Source organism: Astyanax mexicanus, chromosome 18 (genome assembly GCF_023375975.1).
Source record: "Astyanax mexicanus isolate ESR-SI-001 chromosome 18, AstMex3_surface, whole genome shotgun sequence".
NCBI classification, from domain to species: Eukaryota; Metazoa; Chordata; class Actinopteri; order Characiformes; family Acestrorhamphidae; genus Astyanax; species Astyanax mexicanus.
The window spans coordinates 28,977,310-29,003,907 of NC_064425.1; the positions used below are offsets into that span (position 1 = coordinate 28,977,310).

General features: G+C 38.3%; 1 protein-coding gene across 1 annotated transcript in view; it reads right to left on the reverse strand.

Annotated features, from left to right (window-relative positions):
* Positions 1-1,213: 1,213 nt before the first annotated feature.
* nlk2 (nemo-like kinase, type 2) overlaps positions 1,214-26,598 on the reverse strand; it is a 133,178-nt gene continuing 107,793 nt past the window's right edge. Inside the window, exons 8-11 of the mRNA XM_007237175.4 lie at positions 10,332-10,418; positions 8,480-8,678; positions 5,952-6,045; positions 1,214-4,715 (exon numbers count right to left, since the gene is read on the reverse strand). Of these exons, the coding sequence (XP_007237237.2) occupies positions 4,661-4,715; positions 5,952-6,045; positions 8,480-8,678; positions 10,332-10,418 (435 nt within the window). The 3' untranslated portion in view covers positions 1,214-4,660. The remainder of the gene's footprint in view (positions 4,716-5,951; positions 6,046-8,479; positions 8,679-10,331; positions 10,419-26,598) is intronic.

The window sequence follows — 26,598 nt, forward strand, 5'->3', positions numbered from 1 at the left end:
GTATGTAATTTATTTTCTACATTGTAGATCAATATTAATAATATTACAATTATTAAGGGATATTATGTAGTAAACAAAAAAAAAACATTTGGTCTTCACAATCCTCTGACCTAAACCTGATCAACTGAGATGGTGATTTGAGGTGATTTGGGACGAGTTGGAGCTTCGCAGCCTGAAGGAAAAGCAGCAACTATATTGTTCAGCACCTCCAGGAACTCCTTCAAGACGCTGAGAAAACTATTCCAGGTGACTCTCCCTCATGAAGACACTGAGATTAAAATACCAAGAGTGTGCAGATCTGTCCTCAAAGATAAATGTGGAATTTAAAGTATAAAACATATTCTGTTTGTTAACATTTGTTTTACAAAATAATTCTGCATGTGTTCCTCTAAAGTCTTAATATATACAAATAATAAATTTTCAATAAAAAAAATCATAAAAAGAAAAACATTAAATGAAAAGAGGTGTGCCCAAACTTTTGACTGTTGCTGTCCAATGAAAAACAAGGATCTTGATTTTTTTTGAAGATTTTTTGTTTTCTACATAATTTGAACATCCAAACGGATTCAAAATCTCTATAAATGGACAGACAGAAATTCTCCAAAATTACCTTAAATAATCTTTTATTTTTACATTGACTTCCATTGAAAGTTAAAAAGGTTTTACATCTCTACTGTAAAGTTACTGTTTTCATTCGACAGCCACAATATTCAGTCTTTTAACTTTCACTAATATTTTATATCGTATTCTGTTTTTATGTTTTTATTACCGTTTTTTGTCTGCTCAATCCCTCTAAATTAACAAACACAGGGATAGCTACACAGAAAATGTACCAAACTCTCAGCTCAACACCAGATATATGGCTGTATTAAAACTTTATGCCTCCAAATGCTTTGCAAAATGACAACTGGTGGTGAGCATTTGCCATCAACATCTACAAATCCGTGCAGAACGTCAGAGTTATCCACAGCCAGATGGTGTCAGTACTACTTAGCATAATGAATGGGAATAATGAACAGAGTAGAAGTGCTGGCTCTGCTTAAAAAGCACAGACCCAAGCCCTCCACACTCAGCGTGATTAATACCCCCATTAGATAAACAGTATCAGACATTACCGAGGCTGATTCCCACCCTCAGATAAAGTGAGCTATTAAATATATGAACAGCAGCACAGAGAAAAAAAGAAGAAAAAAAAGGAAACACAGGCCAACCGTTTCATTTCCATAAATGTCAACATTTATTTAATGAGCTTCACCACTGTACTTCAAAATCTACACTTTGAAAAGAGACCGCCCGCTGTTTTCAAACACATAATACATCTAGAACCCTCCCGGTCCCTTCGGATCACCCACCTCAGATTTTTTCCAGGCCTTCAGAATCTGCCTCCTTACTATATTTCATATATGTCGTAAAATGTATGCAAATACCATTACCTCTGAGTATAAACTTCAAATGTCTTATAAAAACCTTTGACAGCATGAGTAGTAGTACCTTTTTCCGATTGGCCCGACAGAAGTTACAGGTTAGTCTCTCTCTCTCTTTCTCTCTTTTCGTGAACAGGCGGTTTAATTCTGCGCGGTTATCGGCTTCACTCGCTTTAGCTTCGCCATGTGTTTGGACTTCAGATTCGAATGCAACAACTTTCGTCTTTCAGTGAATGATACCAACCATGTGATCGTTTGTTATGGATCTTCCCGCATGACAAGATAAAATGATTGGTGTGATCTAACAGTCGGAAAACACTGAGTCGGGAATATGTGGGAATATGGAATTTTGTACAAGGATATGATGGGCCCACCTCCAACCAAATTGCAATTTGAATGTTTTATTTTTTTGTATTTTTTTTGCACAGGATTTTATAGGAATATAAAAGTTGGAAGGGACATTCAAGTTTTAAATCTCCACATTAAATTAAAAACGTGTGGAGGTAAACAACCAAGTCATTGAGCTCCAGAGGTAGAGACCAACAATGTGAATTCATTATATACATATACACAACGAGTTCAGTGTTTCTCTAAAGTAAATGAAATAATAATAATAATAATAATAATAAAGGGTTCTACTTCATTAGACTACTCATATCCACAGCTCTTATTTTCTGCAGTACACACAAGACACAATTAACATAATTGGTTGTGTTGTTTGTTTCCATAATCATACTGTTTTGGATTACGTCTTTATCTACACTTTTATTTTAGTGCAGGGAAAAAACAAAACTGGGAAAAAAATATTTACATTAATATGAGGAAAAAAAAGAATATCTAAAATAAAATAAAATAAAAAATAAAATCAAAACGAAATTTCACAGCCCTAAAAATGTGCAGGCTAATTCACCCTCTGTACAGCAGTATTGTCTTGTGATTTATTATTTTTTTATTAGATTTTTTTTTTGTTTTAAGTTTTATTTTATTGTATTCTTCTTTTTTTTTGTACGGCAAATCTTTTTAGTTTCACTGTAGTTTTCCATTGAAATCTATCAACTACTCACTTATTTACATCCCACATTCAGTGGATCATGAGAAAGCATGCCATATAGCACATTAAGGAAGAAAATAAAAATAGTCATCTAAAAATATATTAAATATTTTTCATTTTAAGAGATTTTTTTTTCTCCTTTTTTTTTCTGAGAGACTGCGGTACGGACAGTGTGAAATATATGTAAGTGAAACTACTTCTTCTGCTCGGACCCTTCGCGGACTACGCCCCGCCCTGCGTTCTTCGGGAAAAGGGAAAGAAGCGCACGGCGGGACGGAGGGTCGAGGATGCGCGTCGCGCGACTGGCTTCGGCAATCGCCGCGGCCGGCCTGAAACATGCTTTGGGTTCATACATGCACATTCACTCACACAATGGTGCACTTGTCTTTTTTAGGGACAAGTTTTGGGAATATATCTCGGTTAGCACGGAATGGCTGTTTGTCACGTATTTGTCACGTATCTAATCTCCTATCCTTCACTGATATTTCAGTGAAATCACTGCTGTCCTCAGTTCAGTCGTTTAAGGTTTGGCTCATTTCTATACTGTATGGGTTCATAAATAATCAAAACTTCCATATTCCATTCCTTCTATGTTAGCTGATAAGCAGCGACTGGCTTTACTGCTCAGCTCGGTCTCGCCTTATTAAGGTGGCAGCTGAACTTATGTGAGATGATCTCCTCAGGCTTTTAAATGAGATAGCGAATTCCAGTGTGGGCCTGTAGGGATGCTACAGATCTCCACAGACCTCCATAGATTTCTGTAGATCTTCACAGATTTTTATAGATCTACTTTGATCTCTACATGTTTCCATAGATTTCCTTTGATCTCTAGAGATCTCTCTAGATTTCAATAGATCTAAACCTACTGCACTCGTTGTATGCACATTCTGCAGGCCACACCACTCCCGTCCCCCTAAACTACGCCTAAACTAGGGGAGGTGTGGTACACAGGGCCGGCTTGCCCGGCTTTTGTCCCGTTTGTCCCATTCATCTCATTCTTAGGGTCCTGTCAGTTTTAGCCTGGCCACGTTTCTGCGTTACCCTTGAGCAGAAACCGGCCCAAATACTGACAGGACCACCAGCCCAGCATGCCTACTACTCTACCATGTTCAGCAGTCTTACATGTGTGGCCTCGCCATCACCAGTATCTCTGCACTGTCACAAACTACACAAAAATACTGATTTCTGAAACTGGATATGAGCTCATAAAAAAACAGAACAGAAGCCGAAGATGAAATAAGACAAATAAAAACAGCGAAACCTAAATGAAACGAAAACAAACAAATAAACAGACAGTAAAGCTATAAAATTATTTGACACTACGGCTGAAAAAACAAACAAACAAATGAAATAAATTATTAATAAGCTGAATCAAGCTGGACACAAATGTGGGTGTGAGTTCTGAGGGCTTTGAAAGGGAAAGAAAGAGAGATAAAGAGAGATAAAGATGGAGGTGGAGAGTGCCTCGGTTCTTTCTTCCATACAATGTGGAGAGAACCTGCAGGTGTTCTCTCTATCAGTGAACAAATAATAAAAAACAAAAAGAGAAAAAAAAAGAAAAAGAAAAGGAAGAGCCTCCTCACTTCCTCACTTCAGGAACGCCAGACACCCTGGCATCTCAACACACACATCCACACACAAGTCCACGGAGGCCGAGCTTGTCCGGCTGCCCTCGCATCTGTGTGTGTGTGTGTGTATATATATATATATATATATATATTTATTTATATCTATATATCTGTGTATGTGTGTGTGTGTTTTTGTGTGTGTAGGTGTGTATACATATACGATATGTGTGCATGTGCACAGATCTCTCTCTTACACACCTCGGTACACCTACACACTAGTGGGAATACTTCTACTGTACGTCTTCTACCCCCACCCCGTCCCATCCCCTCCCTCCCTTCCCTCCCCCGTGTCCCTCCTCGACCCGATCAGCAGTGGTTGGTTCTCTAGAACTTCATTTTTTAGTTAGTATTACAGTACACACATCAGCAACGTCTGCTAGCGCTAGACTCCAGTGAAATGCTACGCAGGTTTTTGGGGATGCCTGGGCGTCAGTAGTCCGGGGGTGCGCAGGGTGTGTGCGCGCGGAGGGGACCGCCGAAAGGGTAACCACCACCCACTTCATCGTCATCGGCAACATCATCTTCTTCATCGCCGTCTTCATCGTCATCATCATCAGCTACTCCCACACCAGAGGAGACGGAGGCATCTCAGAGGGTTGCGCTACTGTGGAGCTGAGGAGAGACAGAGTAAGAGAGAGAGATGATCAATTACAGTACATGTGTTTGTACTAGTAAAGTTTATGAGTGAAGCTATGGCTCCACCTAGTGGTTGGAAAAAGAGGTTGCTGTACCCCATTTTTTTCTGCAATTTGATTTGTTTATATACAAAGTCTCTCAAACCTCCCATACTTCATTATGAAGGATAAGCAAGTTGCAAAAAAGCAAATAAGCATGTTGAGAGCAGAAATACAAATACAGAGCAGAACTAGCTGTTTTGTCAAAACAAATATGCAAAATATTAAATATAAATCAACAGATAATATTTTTTCCGTTTTTCTCTGGTTAAGCTGACATTTTGGAGATATGAGCTATTGTAAGGTCACAAGCTCAAGTGGTGTGTATTACCTGAAATACCAATCAATCTATTTACAGCTCTGAAAAAAATAATATAAATAAGATACCACTTAAATTATGAGTTTCTTTGATTTTACCAAATTAAAAAAACTCTGGAATATAATCAAGCGGAAGATGGATGATCACAAGCCATCAAACCAAGCCGAACTACTTAAATTTTGGCACCAGGAGTAAAGGCATAAAGTTATCCAAAAGCAGTGTGTAAGACTGGTGGAGGAGAACGTGCCAAGATGCGTTAAAATATTAATATGAACTTGTTTTCTTTGCATTATTTGATGTATGAAAGCTCTGCATCTTTTCTGCAAATAAATGCTCTAAATGACAATGTTTTTATTTTGAATTTGTTGGAAATTGTTGGTTTATAGAATAAAACAACACTGTTAATTTTACTCAAACATAAACCTATAAATAGCTAAATCAGAGAAACTGATCGAGTTATCATACAATGTTACTCATTGTGTGTTTGCTGATATACTAACATTCGTTAGACAGTGTTTTTTAATTTACCTAATTAATATATTTAACAATTCATAGTTCAATCTGCTTTAAAAGGCTGGAATTGTATTAATTTTATTGTATCAAATGCATAAAATTGATCTTAAAAAATATATATTATTTATCACAATTATTTCTGAGACAGTATATCGTTCAAAATGATTGAGAAAAAATATTATTGAGAAAAATGCTTAGTCGGGTATTTCAATCTAAATTTCTTGTAAATTTATCTCCATTCAACCACATTTACTGCAGGCACATCAGTAGGAACTACTACAGTAAAAGATTGGCTATGATGCCCCCTAGTGGGCACCACCATGTAAGCTGTGTCCTAATTACCTGATAAAGCTTTTGAAGGCGGCAGACTGGGGGTTGATACAGAGAGGTACCCGATTGCCCTTCTGCTGCTCCAGGATGAACTGATGAATGATCTCTGTGGAAATAAAAAAAGTGGTGATTTAGTGAAGAAACACAAATATTGCCTATCTACTATTATTTGGCATATTCTGCAGAATCTGTGCCATTTATGTCCCCAAGAAATTACATGTATAAATGAGCACACAAAATAACTTTAAAATACGTTTTATTATTAGGCAAAGTATCTTGTACATTGACCTAATTGCAAAAGTAAGATATGTAATTAATCATTAATAAAAACTACTCAGAACACTGAAAAAATAGCATTTGGTACCTGTCCCCACTCTTTAACTATAAACTTTACCATAAAATATAATTATTACAATCTTTCGGAGATTATTTTATAATAAATCCATAATATTTAAGTTAAAATACACATTTTAGTTCTGTCCCTGGGCTTCTCTCATTCCTGTTACTGTAACACATTACCCCATCTGAAACATCTGGAACATTGTACAACAAGTCACATCTACAACAGGAAGTGACATCAGCTGGTGCTTCTGAAGATCATGAGAGGACCAAAATTAAGTTCCCTCATTTGTTTTTTGTTTTTTTTCTGTATATTTGATCTTAAGGATCAGCACTCTGCCCTGTTATCTAAATTAATTATTTGTATCTCATTTATTTATTTTTTAAATTATAAAAATGGGAAAATCACTAGAATGTGCTCAGCATCCTCATGCTATTAGCATAGCCGCCATTTAGCTATTGTTTTTTTTTTATGTTTTTGCTAATTCTTTGCTAAAAACTCATTTCTGTTACTCAAAAAATAAAAAGTAACAGGAATGAGTGCCAGTAACAGGAGTGAGTTCCAGTAACAGGAGTAAGGGGCCATTTACAGGAGTGATTTTTATTTTGTCATACATATTCATTATTTGAAGATGCAGTCAACCATTTCTTTAAAATAAAGACTTTCTTGAGAGAAAATCAAAGGAATTAGTGCACTTGCTTTTAAAGCTGCTTTTTAAATGTCACATGAGTTTTGTAACCATCTTAAGCTTAGAAACTTGTAAAAATTAAGTAAAGCTGCCTTATATTTACCAGTACATGTTTAGAATAGTTAAATACATGTGTTATTAGATTCAGAGTTGAAAAAAAAATGAAACAGTTAAAATAAGTTAACATAAAAAATAAGTTTAATTTGAGATCGGTGGACTGGCCCATTGTGCATATTTTAAATAAATCTAGTGCCAGGTCAGTATTGGTTTCTAGATAGCATCAAACATCTCTTGATACTCCAACATGTTCTAATATAATCATTTAACTACTTAAAGTTGCACCCATTGCTGACACAGGTGTGCAAATGCACACAAACACCTTGACAGAGATGCATTGCCAATATAATAGATAGCCAATATAATATAATAGATAAACATCTTATACCAGGTGTGGGATGTGCTATTAAAGGGTATTAAGCCTCTCAACACAAAAGCCATATTGAGAGCACAGAAAGCAAGAATGCCAATTCACCTCTTCTAGGATTACTTACAAAAAATAAAATTATGCAAACCTCTGATATTAGCTCTACAATACCAGGGTTGCCAGATTGCTACAGCAGTTGACAGCAAAAGAAAAAGTAGTTCCACCTCAAATATGTTTCTTTAAAAAATCATATTTTATAAGACATGCTGACTTAATTTTAGAAAGTGATCAGAAGAACTGCATAGCAAGAATGAGCCGGTGTCCCAATACTTTTGTCCATGTAGTGTTCGCATCTGTTCTTGAACACTTAGCGAAGTAATAATAAAGTGAGTCCATCAGAAATAGACTGAAAAGCTTTTAGAGCTGTCAGAGTACTGGGTGATTTTTTTTTTTTTTCCTGTTCTGCTGCCTTTTCCAAGCAGCACAGAACCAGAGCGAAATATCAATTTAGACGCACAGGGAGCATTCAGATCTGTACTCCATACAGCGTTAAAACGAAGCACAAAGGACTGACAAACTTCCTCATGACTGCGAGCCTGAGGAGCTCCCCCACCGCTCCAAACATGTCCTAATGTGCTTTCAATCTCCAGGAGGTTTACATCCAGCCTGGTTAATCCTCCAGTGGAAACAAGGTGCACACGGGGCGGGAGGATGAGGAGGGAGGAGGAAGGGCAGGGCTATTTTGAGCTGACCGTGCTGTAAGCCTGCCTTTAGCTGACAGGCTATCTCTAATAGCTTCTGAGAGTGGATCGACTGCACTTACAGAGGGGCCTCACGGAGAGGAGGGTAAAAACAAGACGGAAAAGAAAAGAGAGGGAGAGAAAAAAAGGCTGTACAGTGGCTGTACAGAGCTGCAGGAGACCTGGTTAATGCATGATGGACACATGGCCAGGTCTGCTCTAATCCAATTAGAAAGACAAAAAGAAAGACAGTAAGTATAAAAGAAAAGACAGAAAGAGAAAAAAAAGAGCAGAAAGAACAGCAGTTCTTTTCTAGTTTTACTCCTGGTGGTCAGTTAGAACACGTACCTTTGACCTGCCGGACAGATGTTAGATTCTTCTCGAAGCCGTCGTCAAACTTGGGGTTGGTGACGGGCTCGAAGTCGCTGGTGTATACCCGGCCGGAGGAGGTGGTGTAGCAGCACTTGCACATGCAGGTGTGGTAGCGCAGACGCCCCTCGTCCAGGTACGGGTGCGCAAGAGCATCCTTCGCTGAGATCCGCTTTGACTGTCAAGAGGAGCATATGATTTTATTTTTATGGGTTTCTTTTGTTACAATATATCATTATATACTACAGCACACTCCATAGTTATTGGCACCCCTCGTTAAAAAGTGTTCTAATATTTTCCTCTTTCCACAGCCTCTCTAAGTCCTGGGTCTTCTTCTATGCTCTTTTCTCTTCAGCTCACCCCACAACTTTTCTATTGGGTTGAGGTCTGGGGACTGAGATGGTCATGAGAGGAGCTTGATTTTGTACCTTGTGTATCATTTTTGAGTAGATTTGGCCACATATTTAGGATCATTATCTTGCTGAAAGACCCAGTGATGACCCATCTTCAGCTTTTGGGCAGAAGCAACCATTCTGATTTAAAATGTCCTGATATTTCAAAGAGGTCATGATCCCATGTACCCTTACAAGCTTTTCAGGTCCTTTGGAAGAGAAACAGGCCTACAGCATCACCGATCCTCCTCCATACTTAACAGTGGGCCTGAGGTGTTTTTCTGCGTACTCATCCTTAGTGTTACGCCAGATCTACTTAGAGTGTTTGTTGCCGAAAAGCTCTATATTTGTCTAATCTGACCAAAGCACACGGTCCCAGATTATGCTTCTGCAATTAAAAAAAAAAAATTATTTTAAGGCTTTTAACACATTTTAACTAGAGGTGCCAATAATTACGGGCACTGTATATGTTCTAAGAAAAATCTAAGAGATAACCTTACAGTGCTGTGAAAAACAATTTGCCCCATTATAGATTTCTTTTGTTTTTTTTGTTATACTTACATTTGTGATGATTAATATTTCTATACATTATGCTTTTATTTATAAAGGGATAAAAGCTAGGAAATGAGCACATATTCATGCTAGGATAAAAGCTAACCCAGCTGATCTGGTTAAAATCAACCAGAAATAGTTACTAGAAATGACAATATCAAAATGTTCTTGTTACTGTGCTAAAAACTGTGATATGCTCTGCAATGCAAAGCCATGCAACTAAATCACAGTGTCTCATAATAAAAAGGGTGCCTGAAATTATCTATGTCGTGTGTTTTATTACATTATTATTACTACATTTTATTTTGTAATATATATATATATATATATATTTTTTTTTTATTATATTGTTTTAACACTTTAAACTGATCTAAATTAGCGCATATTTTAAAACCTGGTGGAGCCTTTTTCATTCATTGTTTTTCATTCAATTATTTTATTTTTTATTTATTTATTTTTTTACATTATTAAAAGACATGGAAACAATTATGGGACACATATAGAATTATCTAGTAAATGTAAACTAAAGGTGTTTTTCCTTCATAATCTCCTGACCTAAACCAAACTGAGATGGAGGATTTGGGATAAACTGAAGCACAGCATGAAAGAAAATCAGCAAATATTGTTCAGCATTTACAGGAACTCTGGAGAATACTACTCCAGGTAACTTTAGCTCATGAGGACACTGAGATTAAAATACCAAGAGTGTGCAGATCTGTCCTCAATAATAAATGTGCTACTTCGAAGAGTCTAAAGTGTAAAACATATTCTGTTTTTTAACACTTTTTCTTTACTAAATAATAATGTCCAAAATTGCTAATAATTACCATCATATAGCTTTACCAGTACATGAAACAGACAGCTGATAGCCGGATTAAAGCACTCACCGGGTCAAAGACCAGCATCCGGCAGAGCAGGTGAACTGCCTCATGGGTGGCCTGATTGGACAGGGTGTAGAGGACAGGAAGTGAAGGCTGTGGAAACAGGAAGAGTAATTAAAACCATGTCAGTCTCCACAGCTGGTATGAGTTGCAAAAACAATGACTGCATGTGAACACAACATTTGAATTATAAATCACTATGCAACTACAATGGTTATATCCAACTCCAGTTTCAACAGTATAGCAAATACAGGGACAAATAGGGTTTGGTGCAGTTTTTTGAAATGTTAAAATAAACAAAGTAACAAATACAATGCTTGTGCACTTTGTGTTTCCTTGCAAATGGCAGCCTTTTGCTGATTACAGCTGTAAAAAAAAATCAGCAACAACCTCCAGAGGGCAGGAGTGAAGTATCTCAATATACTGTTTACAAAAGATTTCAACAATAGTACAGAGGCTTTAACAGTTACTTCCATGGCAACAGATGTATAAAACCAAGCACCTAGTCATGCAGACGGTTTCTACAAACATTAATGAAAGAATGGGTCTCTCATTCTCAGAAGCTTAGTAAACTCCAGCGAGTGCAACAAGTTCAGTTGTGATTTTTTTCACTACTAAAAACAGTCCACAGTCAACTGTCAATGATATTATAAAGTGGAAGCAACTGGAAACTTCATGTGGCCTTCAAGAAGAACAGAAGACTGTAGAAAGAGATTCATAGAATGGGTTTCTATGGCTGAGCAGCTCCATCCACGCCTCATATCAACAAATGCAATCAACTAAGGTGAGCAAAAACTTTTTTCAATATACAGGGTTCTGTATGCTTTTTAAGACCTCACTAAATATAATTTAAGGCCCAAAAATATAGTCAGAACATCTCAAGTACAAAATAATTTATTGTATTGAAAATACAACTTAACGTTTCCCATTTATCAATTTTCTTTATCAATTTTGTTCTGTTGTGATGCAGAACACGGTGCATGCTAGCTAGCTCACCGCTAATGTTAGCTAGCTCTCCGCTAACCCTAGTTTTCTCCCCGGTAATGTAGCTAACTCACCAAACATTGGGTAGCTCTCCGCTAACGCTAGTGTTCTCCCCGGTAATGTAGATAACTCGCTGCTAAAATTAGTATGTTAGCTAGCTTGCCGCTAATGTTAACTTCGTTAACCTTAGTTCTCTTCAGTTAACGTTAGCCAGCTCGCCGCTAATGTTAGCTAGCTCTACCCTAACCTTAGTTCTCTCCCCAGTAACGTTAGCTAGCTCTCCGCTAATGTTAGCCAGCTTTACGCTAACCTTAGTTCTCTCCCCAGTAATCTTAGCTAGCTCGTCGCTTATGTAAGCTAGCTCTATGCTAACCTTAGATCTCTCCCTAGTAATGTTCGCTAGCTCTCCACTAATGTTAACCAGCTTTACGCTAACCTTTGTTCTCTCCCCAGTAACAATAGCTAGCTCACAGCTAATGTTAGCTACCTCTCACCAGCGCTCGCCGTTATTGTAAGTATGTGCTTTTTTGCTGGTTCTAAACGCCCTCTCTTAAATATGTAATACCTACAGCAAATTTACACTAAATTTAAGAAAATATAAGACCTTAATTATCAAGATTTAAGTTCAAGACATTTTAATACTTTTTAAGGACCCGCGGGAACCCTGAATATAGTGTATTCTGTATTACTGATGGCCTATAAATCACCCAGAACCAAGGACCAAAACGAAGCATCCTCAGATGCTCAATCAAATCCACCAATGAATCAGACAGTGGGCACGCTACTAAACGTTTTCAGCCTGTAGATGACCATGAATGGGGCCTCGGCACCTGACCAGCCGTACACTCCAGTGTGTGTTTTTGTTTCCAGCTGATGTGTGCGCCTAAAGCTCTGAGCGCAGCAGCAGAGGATGTGGGACAGCAGAAACAATGAGCCGGGTTATTTTTAACCCTGTCTAATTATCTCCACCGCCCACCGCTCCAGATCCCCCCCAAAACCCCCACCAGCTCACCAGAACCGCTGATTGAAAAAGCCCAACGGTAATCGTTTGTTTTCCCTGATTAGTTTTTTTTTTTTTTCTGGTGTGAGAGAGTAGTGAACAGATGCGAACACTGGCTGGTGATTCACACTCAGCCTGAGACTGTTCACTAGCGTAAGGGAGGGCAGGCTGAAGGTGAGGGGTCTCGGAGAGAGATGGGAAGGGTGGATGGAAGGATACACACAGATAGACAGACAGGTAGATAAGATAGCTAGAAAGATAGACAGCTAACTCTATAAATATATTTTAATCCTGTCAAAGTGACTGAATTAATAATAATGTGTTAAGACAATAAATTATTAACGCTACTAATTGTAAAACACTGTGAACACTGTCTCCCAGTCGCCATCAAACTGTTCCCAATACAGACTGAAGTACACGGCTGCTCTTGCACTGAATGCAGCTATGAAATAGTCCACAATTAAACTCAACAAATAAACATGTATGGAGCAATCAGTAATCCGTTTCTGTAAGTTTTTACATAAAGGTACTTAAAATAAACTACAAAAAACATTAAAAATCATACAGTAAGTCAATGCTTCCGACGTTTGATATATTATGGAGTTTTTTTTTCACACAGCAACTGTTACTCTAACAAGAGATTGATGATGAAATTGTGTATGCTTAAATACTTGCAAAAAAGAAAAAAAAAGTAGAGAAAAAAAAGCACAGAGGTGAGAAGAGAAGCCAAAAGACAAGATGTGAAGAAAACAGCAGAATAAAAACTGCTGGTAAGAGTAAGAGTTAAAAAAAGAAAAACAAGATATTAGAATAAAAAAACAGAAGATAATTAAAGAGAAATTAGAAAATGGAGTGTAGAGAAGCAAAAAGAAAAAAAAACAAGAAAAACAAGAAAAAAGAGAAACAAAAGAGGAGAGAAAAAGAAGAAGACAGACAAAGAAAAAAAATGATAGAAAAAAGAAGAAATAATAAACAATGAGAAGAAAAGAAAAGAAATGAGACAAAGTGAAAAAACAAGAGTGAAGAGAAGCAAAGAAAAGAAATGAGACAAAGTGAGAAACCAAGAGAAGCGAAGAGAGGTGAAGAAAAGAAATAAGATAAAGTGAGAAGCCAAGAGAAGTGAAGAGAGGTGAAGAAAAGAAATTAGATAAAGTGAGAAGCTAAGAGAAGCAAAGAGAAGTAAAGAAGGAATGAGACAAAAAGCAAGAAATCAAAAGGAGTGAAGAGAGGTAAAGAAAATAAATGAGACTAGGTGAGAAGCCAAGAGAAGTGAAGAAAAGTAAAGAAAATTAATGAGACAAAGCAAGAAGCCTAGAAAAGAGAATAAAGGTAAAGAAAGGGAATGAGACAAAGCAATAAGCCAAGAGGAGTGAAGAGAAGTAAAGAAAAAGTAATGAGACAAAGCGAGAAGCCAAGAGGAGTAAATAGAACTAAAGAAAAGAAATGGGACAAAATGAGAAGCTTAGAGGAGTGAAGAGAAGTAAAAAAGAAATGAGACAAAGCAAAAAGCCAAGAGAAGTGAAGAGAAGTAAAGAAAAAGAATGAGACAAAGCGAGAAGTCAAGAGAAGTGAAGAAAAGTTAGGAAAAAGAAATGAGACAAAGCGAGAAACCAAGAGGAGTGAAGAGAAGTAAAGAAAATAAATGAGACAAAGCTAGAAGTCAAGAGGGGTGAAGAGAAGTAAAGAAAATAAATGAGACAAAGTGAGAAACCAAAAGGGGTGAAGAGAAGTAAATAAATGAGACAAAGCAAAAAGTCGAGTAAAGAGAAGTAAAGAGAATAAATGAGACAACACAAGAAGCCAAATTAAGTCAAGAGAAGTAAAAAGTGAAGAGACAAGAAGAGACGTGAAGATAATAGAAGCAAAGAAAGGAGAAATGTCTTTAGGGAAGAGTGATCTTTAGTCTTTAGTGATCATGCATGTGTGTGTCTCAGACACTAGTGTAGTGTGAACTCTGTGCCCTCACTCTGTTCACTATAGTGTGCAGTAAGTTTGATAGGCTTTAGCTCAGGATTAAAGAGAGAAGCAGCTCTAGACAGATGAAGAGGAGGCTGAGGGGCTCTCCATGCCCCGTGATGCACAAGCTCATTTAAGCTAATGATGAGTCAGGAGGGCCCGCGCATGACATCACTGCCACGGCCTTTCAGCAATGCCGGCATGCCGGACGCTCCAACACATTCCACCCTCGCATTAGAAACAGAGCGAGTAATCCAGCACAGCAGACGGACACACACACTCCGGTGGCAACAGCTCTGTTTGCTCTCTTTCCACAGTGAGAAAATGGAGATGCTAAAGAGGCTACAACAGCGTCGCACCGGCTGGGGTGTAAATAAGGGTCATCTACTATGTACTGAAAAAATAACACTGGTAGAGCTCTGCACTTTAGTGCATTTAAGTAGTGCAACGATGTAAAATGTGCCAATTCATGTTATGTATTATTTCCTATGACAATTCCCTATAAGTCACTTCACTGTAGACTTTAGGCACCTACACATTTACCTGAAAATGTAACGAAAATTAAAGAGGAAAAAGTTGTCAAGTGAGAATGCAAGCTCCAGAAAAAGAACCATGTTTATTAAAGTTACCCGTACTTAATATGTGTCTGTAAATACTGGTAACCTTTAAATCATTAAAGAAGAAAACTCCACTCATTGCTACTCCAGGCACAGAACATGCTAACTGCACTACGTAACTCTAAAAGAACAATGATAATGTAATGAATGTGCAAATATGTGTGGACACCCCTTCTAATAAATGCATGCATTCAGCTATTTTAAGTTGCCTCTATTGCGTGCACACATATACACTATTTTGCCAAAAGCCAACCGCGCTAAGCACTGGCTCTTTCACCGTTCAGAGGTGAGAATTTTTGGCCTGTAGCCTGCTAACCCTGGCTAGCACTGCTGGAGCAGCATTAGCATTAGGTGCAAACCTTGCTAAGCGCTAGCTCTTTCACTGTTCAGAGGTGAGAATTTGTGGTCTGTAGCCTGCTGCTGACCCTGGCTAGCGCTGCTGGAGAAGCATTAGCATTAATGGCTAACTGAGCTAACTGCTAGCTCTTTCGCCGTTCAGAGGTAAGTATTATCGGCCTGTAGCCTGCGTGTTAAAACAAGTTACGCAGGACGAACAGATGGCTAATATCGCCCTGGCGTACCAGAACTCTCAGGGTTCCTCAGTGTAGCTCTGTCAGGCGACATTAGCTGCTAACCACAGGTAGTGCTAGCGGTTAGCCTTGAATGCTAATGCTGCTGTCTTAGTGGAAATCTGGAAATTTAGGCTAACTGTAAATAAAGGGAAGCACTTTACTCATCCAAATAAACAGGAAAGAGTTTTCTTTCTTTCTTTAACGCGCTCGTTTAAATTACAGTTTTGTTGATTTAGCTTAGCTTTACAGATTTCACCACCCAGCGGATGATATAGAAAGAAAACATGACGACACCCCTGTTCCTTACTAGTGTCGCATAATACACCTTATAATCCGGTGCACATTATAGTGCAACAAATATGGTACACCACCAAGGACAAGACAGGTAAGCTATACTTTTGTACATTTGCAATGTAGTGTGGTTTGCTAGTAGAATAGGATGAGCAGACATGATAGTAAGAGAGGACATACTCTAGGTCTACTAGGGAAGATTGCAACCTCCCCCTCCACCTCACATCTACCCCATCCCTCAGCGTGCTTCCAGGCAACATGAGCCAACGTCTGTTAGCTAAATCTGATTTATCCGATTAACAGTGTGACCTTTTACATGCATACAAAACAAACATGGTCTGAAATGAAGAACACCTCCTACAGTTCTGTAACCTGTGCTGAGTGCGGCATTAGGCTTCTCATTACAGCGAACGAGGTTTTCGCCAACGTTCTGCAGGAGTATGAAAAGGCGCATTGGCGTGTACAGCGCGGAGAGGTCAGCCGAGGTTCTGAACTGTCTGTACACTTGTTTTTGTCTCTACTATGGCGAGTTCCCAAACATTTTGTTCTGTAGTTTTTAAGCACATAAAGCATTATAGTCCAAAAGCGAGCCCTGCATTTTAGTGCAGTGCTCTATGCGCGGCCAAACCACACGCTTTCAAAAACGCTAAAATAAAATCGGAGGCCCAGGCCGCAGTGCTGTCCTGCTGCTCAGGGAGAGCTAATGGAGCCCAGCTTCCTGTAGGTCATGTCGTCCACGTGAACTCCCCCTGAGCCACCAAACCCCAACACCCAGCACGTTTTAGCAACAGGTGCAGAACATAGCCTCCGCCGACCTGCTATAACCCTGCCCCTCCTCTCCTCTACCAGAGCTGTGTGTGTTTGTTTGTGTGTGTGTGTGTGTGTGTGTGTGTGAGAGAGTCTTTGTGTGTGTGAGCTCAGCGAGAACTGAGCCACCTCCTCCTTTCTCTTACACACACACACAGACACACACACACACTTACACAAACTAGTCATTGACCTGCCTACATGAAAACACCAACACACACCTGTCAGCAGTAGGCAGGACAGCGAGGCTGAAGGGGCGTGTCCTGCTGCACCTGAAAGAGTGGGGTTGGTATGGACAGATGAGAGCACAGGCCACTTCTGATTGATAAGTTCTTGTGTTATAGGATGTGCAGTCTTGTGCAAAAGTCTGGACACCCCTTGTCAAAAGATGTTCTGAAGATTTTGAAAACAAATAGAAACAAGGAATCAAATACAACTCTGGAAAAAAAAGAAACCACTTAAAAATGATGAGTTTCTTTGATTTTACCAAGTTAATATAATCTAGAGGAAGATGGATGACCACGAGCCATCAAACCAAACTAAGCCTCTTGAATCTTTGCACCAGGAGTGGCAAAAAATTACCCAAAAGCAGTGTGTAAGACTGGTGGAGGAGAACATGAACTTGTTTGCTTTGCATTATTTGAGGTCTAAAAGCTCTGCATTTTTGTTATTTCCGCCATTTCTTATTTTCTGCAAATAAATGCTCTAAATGACAATATTTTTTTATTTGGAATTTATGAAGTTAAAGTTAATGTTTAGAGTTATCGATTTTTTTAAATATTTTTCCAGCAAATTGAACAAAAAAGTCTGCAGCTGTATTACTAGTACAATATTTATCATTTAGTAATTCCTTGTTCCCAAAACATCTTCAGTGTGGTAAATTAAATATAACCGCTTTACTGTATGAGTGGTTATTGTACGTACAGTAGTGAGTACAGGAGTACAAAGAACTGATAATGAGTATTGGTGAACAAAGTGTGAGCTAAGCTCTGCTCTCATCCAGGAGCAGCAAATCTGCAGAGCCGGCACTGACAGAGACAATAGAGACGCCACAGTGTGTGCCGGGGTGAACAGGGCGCTCTCTGTGCTGTCTGACAGCATTAGCAGCGTGTGTAACGGAAATGTGAGCCAGAAGGGGAAGCGAAGTGAGAGGAAAAAAAGAGAGAAAGAAATAGAGAAAGAGAGAGAGAGAGATGTTGTTAAGAAGCATTGCTGCAGACTAAAGTGTTGTGCTGAGATTCAGCATCTGTGTAAGAACGTTCCTGCTTCAGACAGTATCATAAAAAACAGGGGGATGTCAGGCACAAAAGAAAGGTGACAATATAATATCTTAAAAAAGGGGTTGTATAATTATGTATTCCTCCTGATCATGGAGCAGATTTAGTAGGTGTCATTCCATTTCCGTTATTTGTATTATAGTACCAGACAAATGTTTGGACACACCTTCTGATTCAATGTTTTTCTTTATTTCTTTATGCTATTTGTTTACTACGATGTAGTAAATAAATGCCCTCCACAATCTCCAGAGCTAAACTCAACTGAGATGGTGATTTGGGATGAGCTGGATCTTCACAGCGTGAAGGAAAAGCAGAAGCTATTGTTCAGCACCTCCAGGAACTCCTTCAAGATGCTAAAAAAAACTATTCAAGGTGACTCCAGGTAATTAATAAATTGTGTCCAAACTTTTGACTGATACTGTAGCTGTTGAGTAAAGAAATCCATGAACAAAGGCTATTTTTTCTGAAGTTTAAAACTAAAAAGGTCACCTTATCACATCATTAACAATACTAAACTTACTGGGATGCAAATGAGACCAGGTTATAGAGATGACGCTATACGTTAAGTGGTAAGTGGTGCAGTTTCACCATTATTTTCTTTTAGGAAAATTCAAAAAGTGAAATTAAACAAAACTTCCTGAAACAAACTCTTTATAAGGCAAAAAACAGAGAACATACAAAAGAAGAGATTTCTGTATTATTGCTTCTTGGTAGGTAATATAGAATATTCGAAATATATAAGCTCAGATTCTGGCAAACATCAAGTCTGGCCTATTATAAATATACAAATATTATAATATTTTAATTATAGTATAAAAATGAGAATAAATGTATCAGTGTGCTTCTGCTATCATTCCCGCAAAGCTGCCATATTTTTCACACTATAAGGAGCACCAGTTTATAAGGCGCACTCTCAATTAATGTCTATTTTCTGGTCTATTTTTATAGACAAGGCGCACCAGATTGTAAGGCACATTTTATGTGACACTAGTAAGGAACAGGGTGTCTTCTAATTCAGCAGGTCTCGCTGCTGGGTGGCAAGATCTGTAAAGCTAAGCTAAGTAGACAAATCTGCAATTCTAAATAAAACATTTTCAGTCAAACAAGTGGATGTTAATGTACACAGATTTCTCTCCTGAAAACTGTTTATTTGGGCAAGTTAATGCTAAGCACTTCCGTTTATTTACAGTAAGCTTAGATTACCAGATTTCCACTGAAGCTGGAGCATTACCATTAGCATTAGCGGCTAACTGCTAACAGGTAATGCTAAAGCTGCTCCAGCAGTGCTATCTGGGTTTAGCAGCAGGTTACAGACCGATAATTCTCACCTCTGAACAGCCAAAAAGCTAGCGCTTAGCGTGGTTAGCAGCTAATGCTAATATTGCTGGGGAACTAAACTGAAACTCCTGTATAACGCTGCACTTCAGCGGAATGGCTTAACTGCTCCTTACAACCTGACTAATAGAATTCATATATAAGGAGCACTGTTGATTGATGAGGCACACTGACGATTTTGGGGATTTTAACGATTATAAGTGTGCTTTATAGAGCAAAAAATACGGTAGATATTTTTCTTTTTAAAAAATCACGGTGTCTGGTAGATCCTGTGACCTTTTTCTGGGTGTAAACGCTTTTGCTGTGCAAACGTTGTGCTGCTAATTGCACTGATACAAGAGTTACTGCGAACATTGGGGTTCCATTACAGTAAACTCAGTCTTCGTCTGCTCACTCACGCATTGTTAAACCAGAGAAATGCAGATTTTAAACTGAATAAAGCTGGAACGGAAAGAACGGAAAGAACGGAAAGAACGGAGACTACACCACAATTTACATTTTAAATGTACTGATGATTGGTGCAATTATACATTCTCACTATAAATGTACAGACTGTACTTCACTTTAACACATATAAACAAGTTCTTAACTTAATTAATAGTATTATTATTGCTATGTTTATTTTTCCAACAACAAAAGAATCACCCAATTACAATAACTATGCCGTGTATGACTGACATAAACAGCCTACTGCTCCCTCCTGAATGTGCCAGGGCAGCACACCTACACAGTTTTAATCTGAAAAGGTACAGTAGTAGTGCTAATGAAAATGCTACAGTCAAAAGGGTTAGGGTTGATTTATTGGGTTTTGATTAAGACATATAACAAGATGAACTAACTATATAATAAATATGCTTAAATATTTTTAAGTTTATTATTTTTTTTAATATTATGCTGTATTTATACAATAGAAAAGGTTTAGTTGATGTAATATCAGAAACTTTCTTCAGTGCCGCTCTCTCACACACGCTCATGCAGGCCTGAGTGAAAGCTGATTTGTAGTACAGCTTCCCATTTCAATCCAAATGGCAGCACTTAGCTGTGGTTAAAGAGGGAGCAGGCAGACGCACAGTGCTGGCAGGCTCGTGCTGATGCCCGGTCTCATTTGGCTAAGTGTTAAAGCTGAGAATGTGATGGAGAACATCCCTGCGGTCCTGCAGGAGCCTCATTTCTGAGCAAGTTGTCTCTATTTATAGAGCTAAAACAGCATCTGATGGAATGAAGAGAGTTCAAAGCTCAATTCAACTGTTTCCTTTTATTGGAGATTAAAAAAATAAGTGAAAGCAGGTCTGTTATGTTTCCCGATGACCGGCTAGAGTGATACAATATGGACAGTTTAATTATATTGGCATGTATTGAAATGTATGCAGGCCTTGGAACATACAGTATTTATCCTCTGACATTGCCAGCTGTCACTGCGGTCTAGCTAGGTCTAGCTAGTGTGCTATAACGGGAATAATACATGTCTGTGTTAAAGGGGCAGTAGAATGTTAAAGGGTACATAAATTAGATATTTTACATAAGTAATAATATGTCTAAGTGTTATTAAAATATATTAATAAAGTGTTTTGCACAAAATTGTCCTCACATAAAGAAATATAACCAGCTCTATTCTTGCCAGTTTCCGTCTTTTTCAGAAAGAGCCATTTAAAGGCTCTGTCACTTTTATGCAAATACTGCCGACCTTACACCTAACGATTTTCAAGAGATTTCACTGTCGCAGACAAAGTTCCAGAATCAGGATAAAATCACAAGAGTCTTGCTGGAGGTCACGTCATCTTGATCGTGTGAGGTGTGAGGTGATAAGTGTGAGGTGGTCAGGATTGAAGGTTTTTGCATCCTGGCATTAAAATCAACCTTGTTTAATATTATCGTAAGTCTTGAGTCTTGAGACGTTTTTTTTTTTTTTGACAATGTCAACAACCAATAGGAGAACTACGGGAAGCCGCAAGGAAAGAATATTTTACGTGACTGTTTACAAACAATTTGCAGTTAATATGCCTTATATGGTTCTTACTTTAATATGTACAATATTTTAAACACAGGTAGCACTTTTAAAGTCAGATATTTTTGGTACTTGGAGTATGTTTAGAGGCAGTCGTGACCCAAATGGATATACAAAAGCATGCATAAATGTGTCACCTTTAAACTTTATATAAATGACATATTTAAGGAGAGTTTGGTACATGGAGTTAACATACCATGAACTTGTTGTTCATTCTTTAAAAAAACAACAACAGCAAAACCAAAACAGAGCTGTGCAAATGGCTGATTCAAAAATCCAAAAACTGTTACATCACAGTCTTGACTCAAACATGTCCATAAAAACAGCCTATTAACAAAAGCTTTAGTAAAACTAGGTGACTTAATAAAATATGGTGTTGTTGATACTGGAGAGCAGCCCATCACCTCCAGACTCCAGAGGTAGGTTCAACACACAAACCAGACCTCATAACTACAGCTTTTCCTTTGCCACTACATTTACAACATCTTGAAAATAAAGTGGAATATCTCAGTTGAACCAAACCAGAAGATGTTTTGTTACTGGTAAAACTTGAGAAAGCCAAAGATAGGGACTCTGCTATGGTGTTGCTAATAGCTTACTGTGGTCTCTCAGATGGCTGTTATGGTGTTGGAAAATGCCTACTATGCTTTTGACAAATGGGTGTTATAGTGTTTAAGATGGTTATTTGTAATTCTAAGTTTTAAATGAGTGTTAGGGTGTTGCATTATGATTGATATGGTATTTCTGAATGCTGGCAGTTGCTGGGGTGTTGCTAGGTGGTTGATTGGGTGTTTTATTTAAAAAAACATATTTAATTTTTTAATTAATTAAACATATTTAATTAATTCTCCCCAATTTACACAACCAATTACCCAACCCACTCATTAGGCCTCCCCCTATTACTAGTGATACCCCAACACACCAGGAGGGTGAAGACTAGAACTTGCCTCCTCCTATACATGTGAAGTCAGTCACCGCCTCTTTTTGAACTGCTGCTGATGTAGCGTTACTGAGCAGCATCACGGTGCACTCGGAGCACTCGGTCAAAACGTATTTAATACGTGACAAGATTATTGAGGAAAAACACAAATAAATCAGATAATAATGTAGTTGTGCCTTATATTACATATTATAGCAAATCAATAATACGTGATGCATGACGTAGCCCTGTTTCTGATACAGTGTGGAGGCTTCAGTAAGCGTTCTGAATCTGCTGGACCTGCTGTACAGTACTAATGCCAGTGGTTACAGTATGCTGGACCACTGCTGTGGACTGGGGAACGGGGTCAGCCAGCCATCTGTACCCTACAATTCTGGGAAAAACAAAAGCAGTGGACCACACACACACTTACACATACATGTACACATACACAGTCCCTCTGGGAGGCCACATCTGCCCCAGCTTTGAACACAGATACCCCCTATCCAAAGCTCACAACCCCGCCACCCCCTCACCTCATAGCTCCCATTCTCCATGTCCCACTGGACCCACTGAACTATCAGTCCACCCTCTGCTGAGGATACTGTGTGTATCTGTGTGTGTGTGTGTGGAGGTGGAAACATGATCTGATGGTGCCTCCTCTCAGCCGAGGCAGAGAAAACAGCATGGCCTCATACATACATCTGTCTCTCGCTCTCCTGCCAGCTTTTACATACACAAAAGCCAGGTGGTGCAGAGCAGAGCACCAGAAAAAACTCAGGGGGAGGCAGAGATTCTGCCTCTCTGTAGTGCTGGACAATATGGCCAAAATTTGTATCACAATATGTTTTTTAATTTTGGTCATTATGATTTAATTCCGATATCGGTATGAACTTTTTTTGACAGACACTAGACCAATTTTAAATAGTTTAATATAATTTCATTCACCTCAAAATGACAAAAAGAAAAAATGTATTTGTACTAGCTTACAGCTCTGGAAAAAAATAAGCAACCACTTAAAAATTAAAAGAGTTTCTTTGATTTTACCAAATTGAAAACCTTTGGAATATAATCAAGAGGAAGATGGACGAAAGCCATCAAAGTTATCCAAAAGCAGTGTGTAAGACTGGTGGAGGAGAACATGATGCCAAGATGCATGAACACTGTGATTAAACACCAGGGTTAATCTATCAAATAAACATTTCTGAAATGTTGTCTGTAGTTTATATAATAAAACAACAATGTTCATTTTACTCAAACTCAAAATACCTATAAATAGCAAAATTAGAGAAACTGAATTTCTCAATTTTTTTTGGTTCAAGAGCTGTATATCTTTTTTTATTAATACTATCTGGTCTGAGGTCTCTTGACTCTTATAAAGCCCAGAATGGCAAGTTAGCCACATTGGTAACAGCTGAACATACCAGGATTAGCCGTCATAATAACTGAGCTGAGCTGTATTACTCGCAGAAAGGTCTTGCTTTATGATTTTGTGTATAGTTTACTCTGGTTATTACAGTATACTAGTTATAAAACCCAGAACATCAGCATGTAGCTGCTGGCTAGGTGTGGGTCTAGAATACCGGGTATTTAGCTGCAATGCTAGCTAACAGCCAGACTCTGCCAGGTTTCACCTGGGATGCGAGCCAACACAGTCCCATTGTTATCTGTTTTTCCGAGCTGGATTACTTGCTGATAGTTGATAATAGTTTGAAGGCTGGCTTTGCTGATTATATATAGTTTACTGAGGTTACTTAAATTTGCTCAGTTATGAAGCTCAGAATGTACCTCAGCATGTAGCTGCTAGCTCTGAGCAGGCCTAGAATAGAGGGTTAGGCTTTGTCAGGTTACACCCATGATGAGAGCAAACACAGTGGCTGGCCTTGACAGTCTTCAGGTGTGTTATTCATGATGCAACCTGCCTCAGCAGTCTTATAGCTTGTTAGCCCTGATTGGAACTGTTTGTCTAAGATGGATTACTTGCTGATAGTTGATAATAGGTTGAAAGATGGCTTTACTGATTAGATAGGAGGTAGTTGAAAAATGCATTAATTAACAGTACTTACAACATAATTTCTCAAATAATTATTAATTGACACTAATGATGACCAATGTCTCCATTCATTAAAATTACTTAACTATTCTTAACTAGTGGAATTGAATACTTAGCGCAGACATTACGTAACTGTTTAACAGTGTTTATTACTTTTGTTATTACTGTTATTTGGGACCCTTATTTTAAAGTGTTACCAGATAGAACATATCTGCTGTTTTTATATGATGTGTATCATATTTGTATGTTTCTCTGTTTACTAGTTATGAAGCTCAGAATATAGCTATACTAAAACATTTCCTTTTACAATATATAATAACATTGCATCAATACAATATCTAGCCACTACCTCTCTGTATCCCCTTCCTTCTCTCTCGATCTCTTTCTATCCGCGCAACAGTTCACGAGAGGCTACAGAGGGGCCTAAAAGCCTGCTCCCCCTCCACTGTTGCTGAGAGCCTTGCAAAATTAATAGGAGTAATGAGGTCCCCAGTGAAGGCAGCTGACTCAATCTATAAAGGCAAGGCCTCATTTTAGATCCCTCGCTCTTTCCTGCACTCTCTCGTCCTTTCTCCTTCAGTCGATTGCACGGGCCTTGAACCCACGCTGGTGCTGAAACGCCTGGGAGACGCCTTTCTGAGTCCTCGGCCTGCGTCTCGTGCCGGTCCCTTGCTCTCTCCATTCCTTCAGACGTTAAAAAAAAACAAAAAAAAACGTCTTGATAGACTGCTCTCCTTCTTAAGAGGAGAGGGAAGATAAGGTAAGGTAAGAAAAAGAAGCAAGGATGTGGGGGAAGCAGCTTTCCCCCTATGTTCATTAAAGCTCCAGCTCAGAGACAGACCCTTAACTCCATCCTGCTCCTCCGTGCTCCTCGTCTCCTTCCCAGCCTGCCAATCTCTCCCTGTGTAACAAGGACTGTCAAAACCATCGAAAGCACAGTGAACACAACACAACACCTCTCCTGTTGTAGATCGCTGTTTGGAACATGGACGCCGAGGATTTCTGAGACAAAACAAAGGCTCTACTTCGATTGATGCAGACCTAAAAAAAGGATTGATCAGACTTTGATGTAGTTTTACAAGTTTAGAATAGCTACTGTATAATAAAAATAACCTAAAATAAAATAACTCTAAAATAAGCTTCCACCATACAAAAAGCTCTCAAAGTGGGCTCCCTTTAAGAGGAGACATCAGGGTCTGACATGATGTTGGGTCCAATTGTGGCTATGCGCCTCAATTAGCCATAACATTAAAACCACTGACGTAAAATGTTTTTTTTTTTTGCACTGAAGATGAACCTCTGTGCTGAAAACGTTAATGCTGACTATACAGAATAAAAAAAGAGACCACTTAAAAAGAATGAGTTTCTTTGATTTTAACAAAAAAAAAACTATTGAAAACCTCTGCAATATAATCAAATGAAAGATGGATGATCGCAAGCCAACAAACCAAACTGAACTGTTTGATTTTTTGCACCAGGAGTGGCATAAAGTTATCCAAAAACAGTGTGTAAGACTGGTGGAGGAGAACATGCCAAGATGCATGAAAACTGTGTTTAAAAATCAGGGTTATTCCAACAAATATTGAATTCTGAACTCTTTATTAAAACTTTATGAATATGAACTTCTTTTCTTTGCATTATCTGAGATCTAAAAGCTCTACATCTTTTTTGTTATTTCAGCCATTTCTCATTATCAGCAAATGTTGAAATGTTGAGAAATGTTGTCCGTAGTTTATAGAATTAAATAACAATGTTCATTTTACTCAAAATATACTGTGGCTTGTAAAAGTATTCATATCCCTAGAACTTTTCCACATTTTGTCACCTTACAATCACAAACTTAAATGTATTTAAGTATTTAAGTTAAAGGCCTGATTTTGCAGTTGTAGAATACATTTTCCGTTTTTGGATGATCGATTAAACAGTGCTCTTTGGGATGCTTAAAGGTTGCGAATATGTTATTATAACCTAATCCTGCTTGTTCACAACTTTATCTCTGATCTGTCTGGTGAGTTTCTTGGTCTTCATAGAACAGCTGTATTTACACTGAGACTAAATTACACACAGCTGCACTCTGTTAACTTATTCAGTGACTTATCCAGGCAATTGACTGTACTGGATTTTATTTAGGGGGTTTTAGAGTAAAGGGGGCTGAATACTAAATACAGATTTTTATTTAATAAAAAAATTCAAACAGTTATTTTCATTTCACTTCACAATAATGTGCAACTTGGTGTTGGTTTATCATTATAAACTGAAGCGGTCTCTTAATTTCCTCCAGAGCTGTTAGTCTGGTGGAGTTTAAACATTGAAGATTCAGAGCTATTTTTGTAGAACAAGATGGGACTTGTTAGACACCATGTTAGATGGACGGTTGTTTTTAATCCAATGGCAAATCACTGAATATGTCGGACTCTTTAAACTGTAACCCACAAATAAAGCACCAGCATTTGTAGG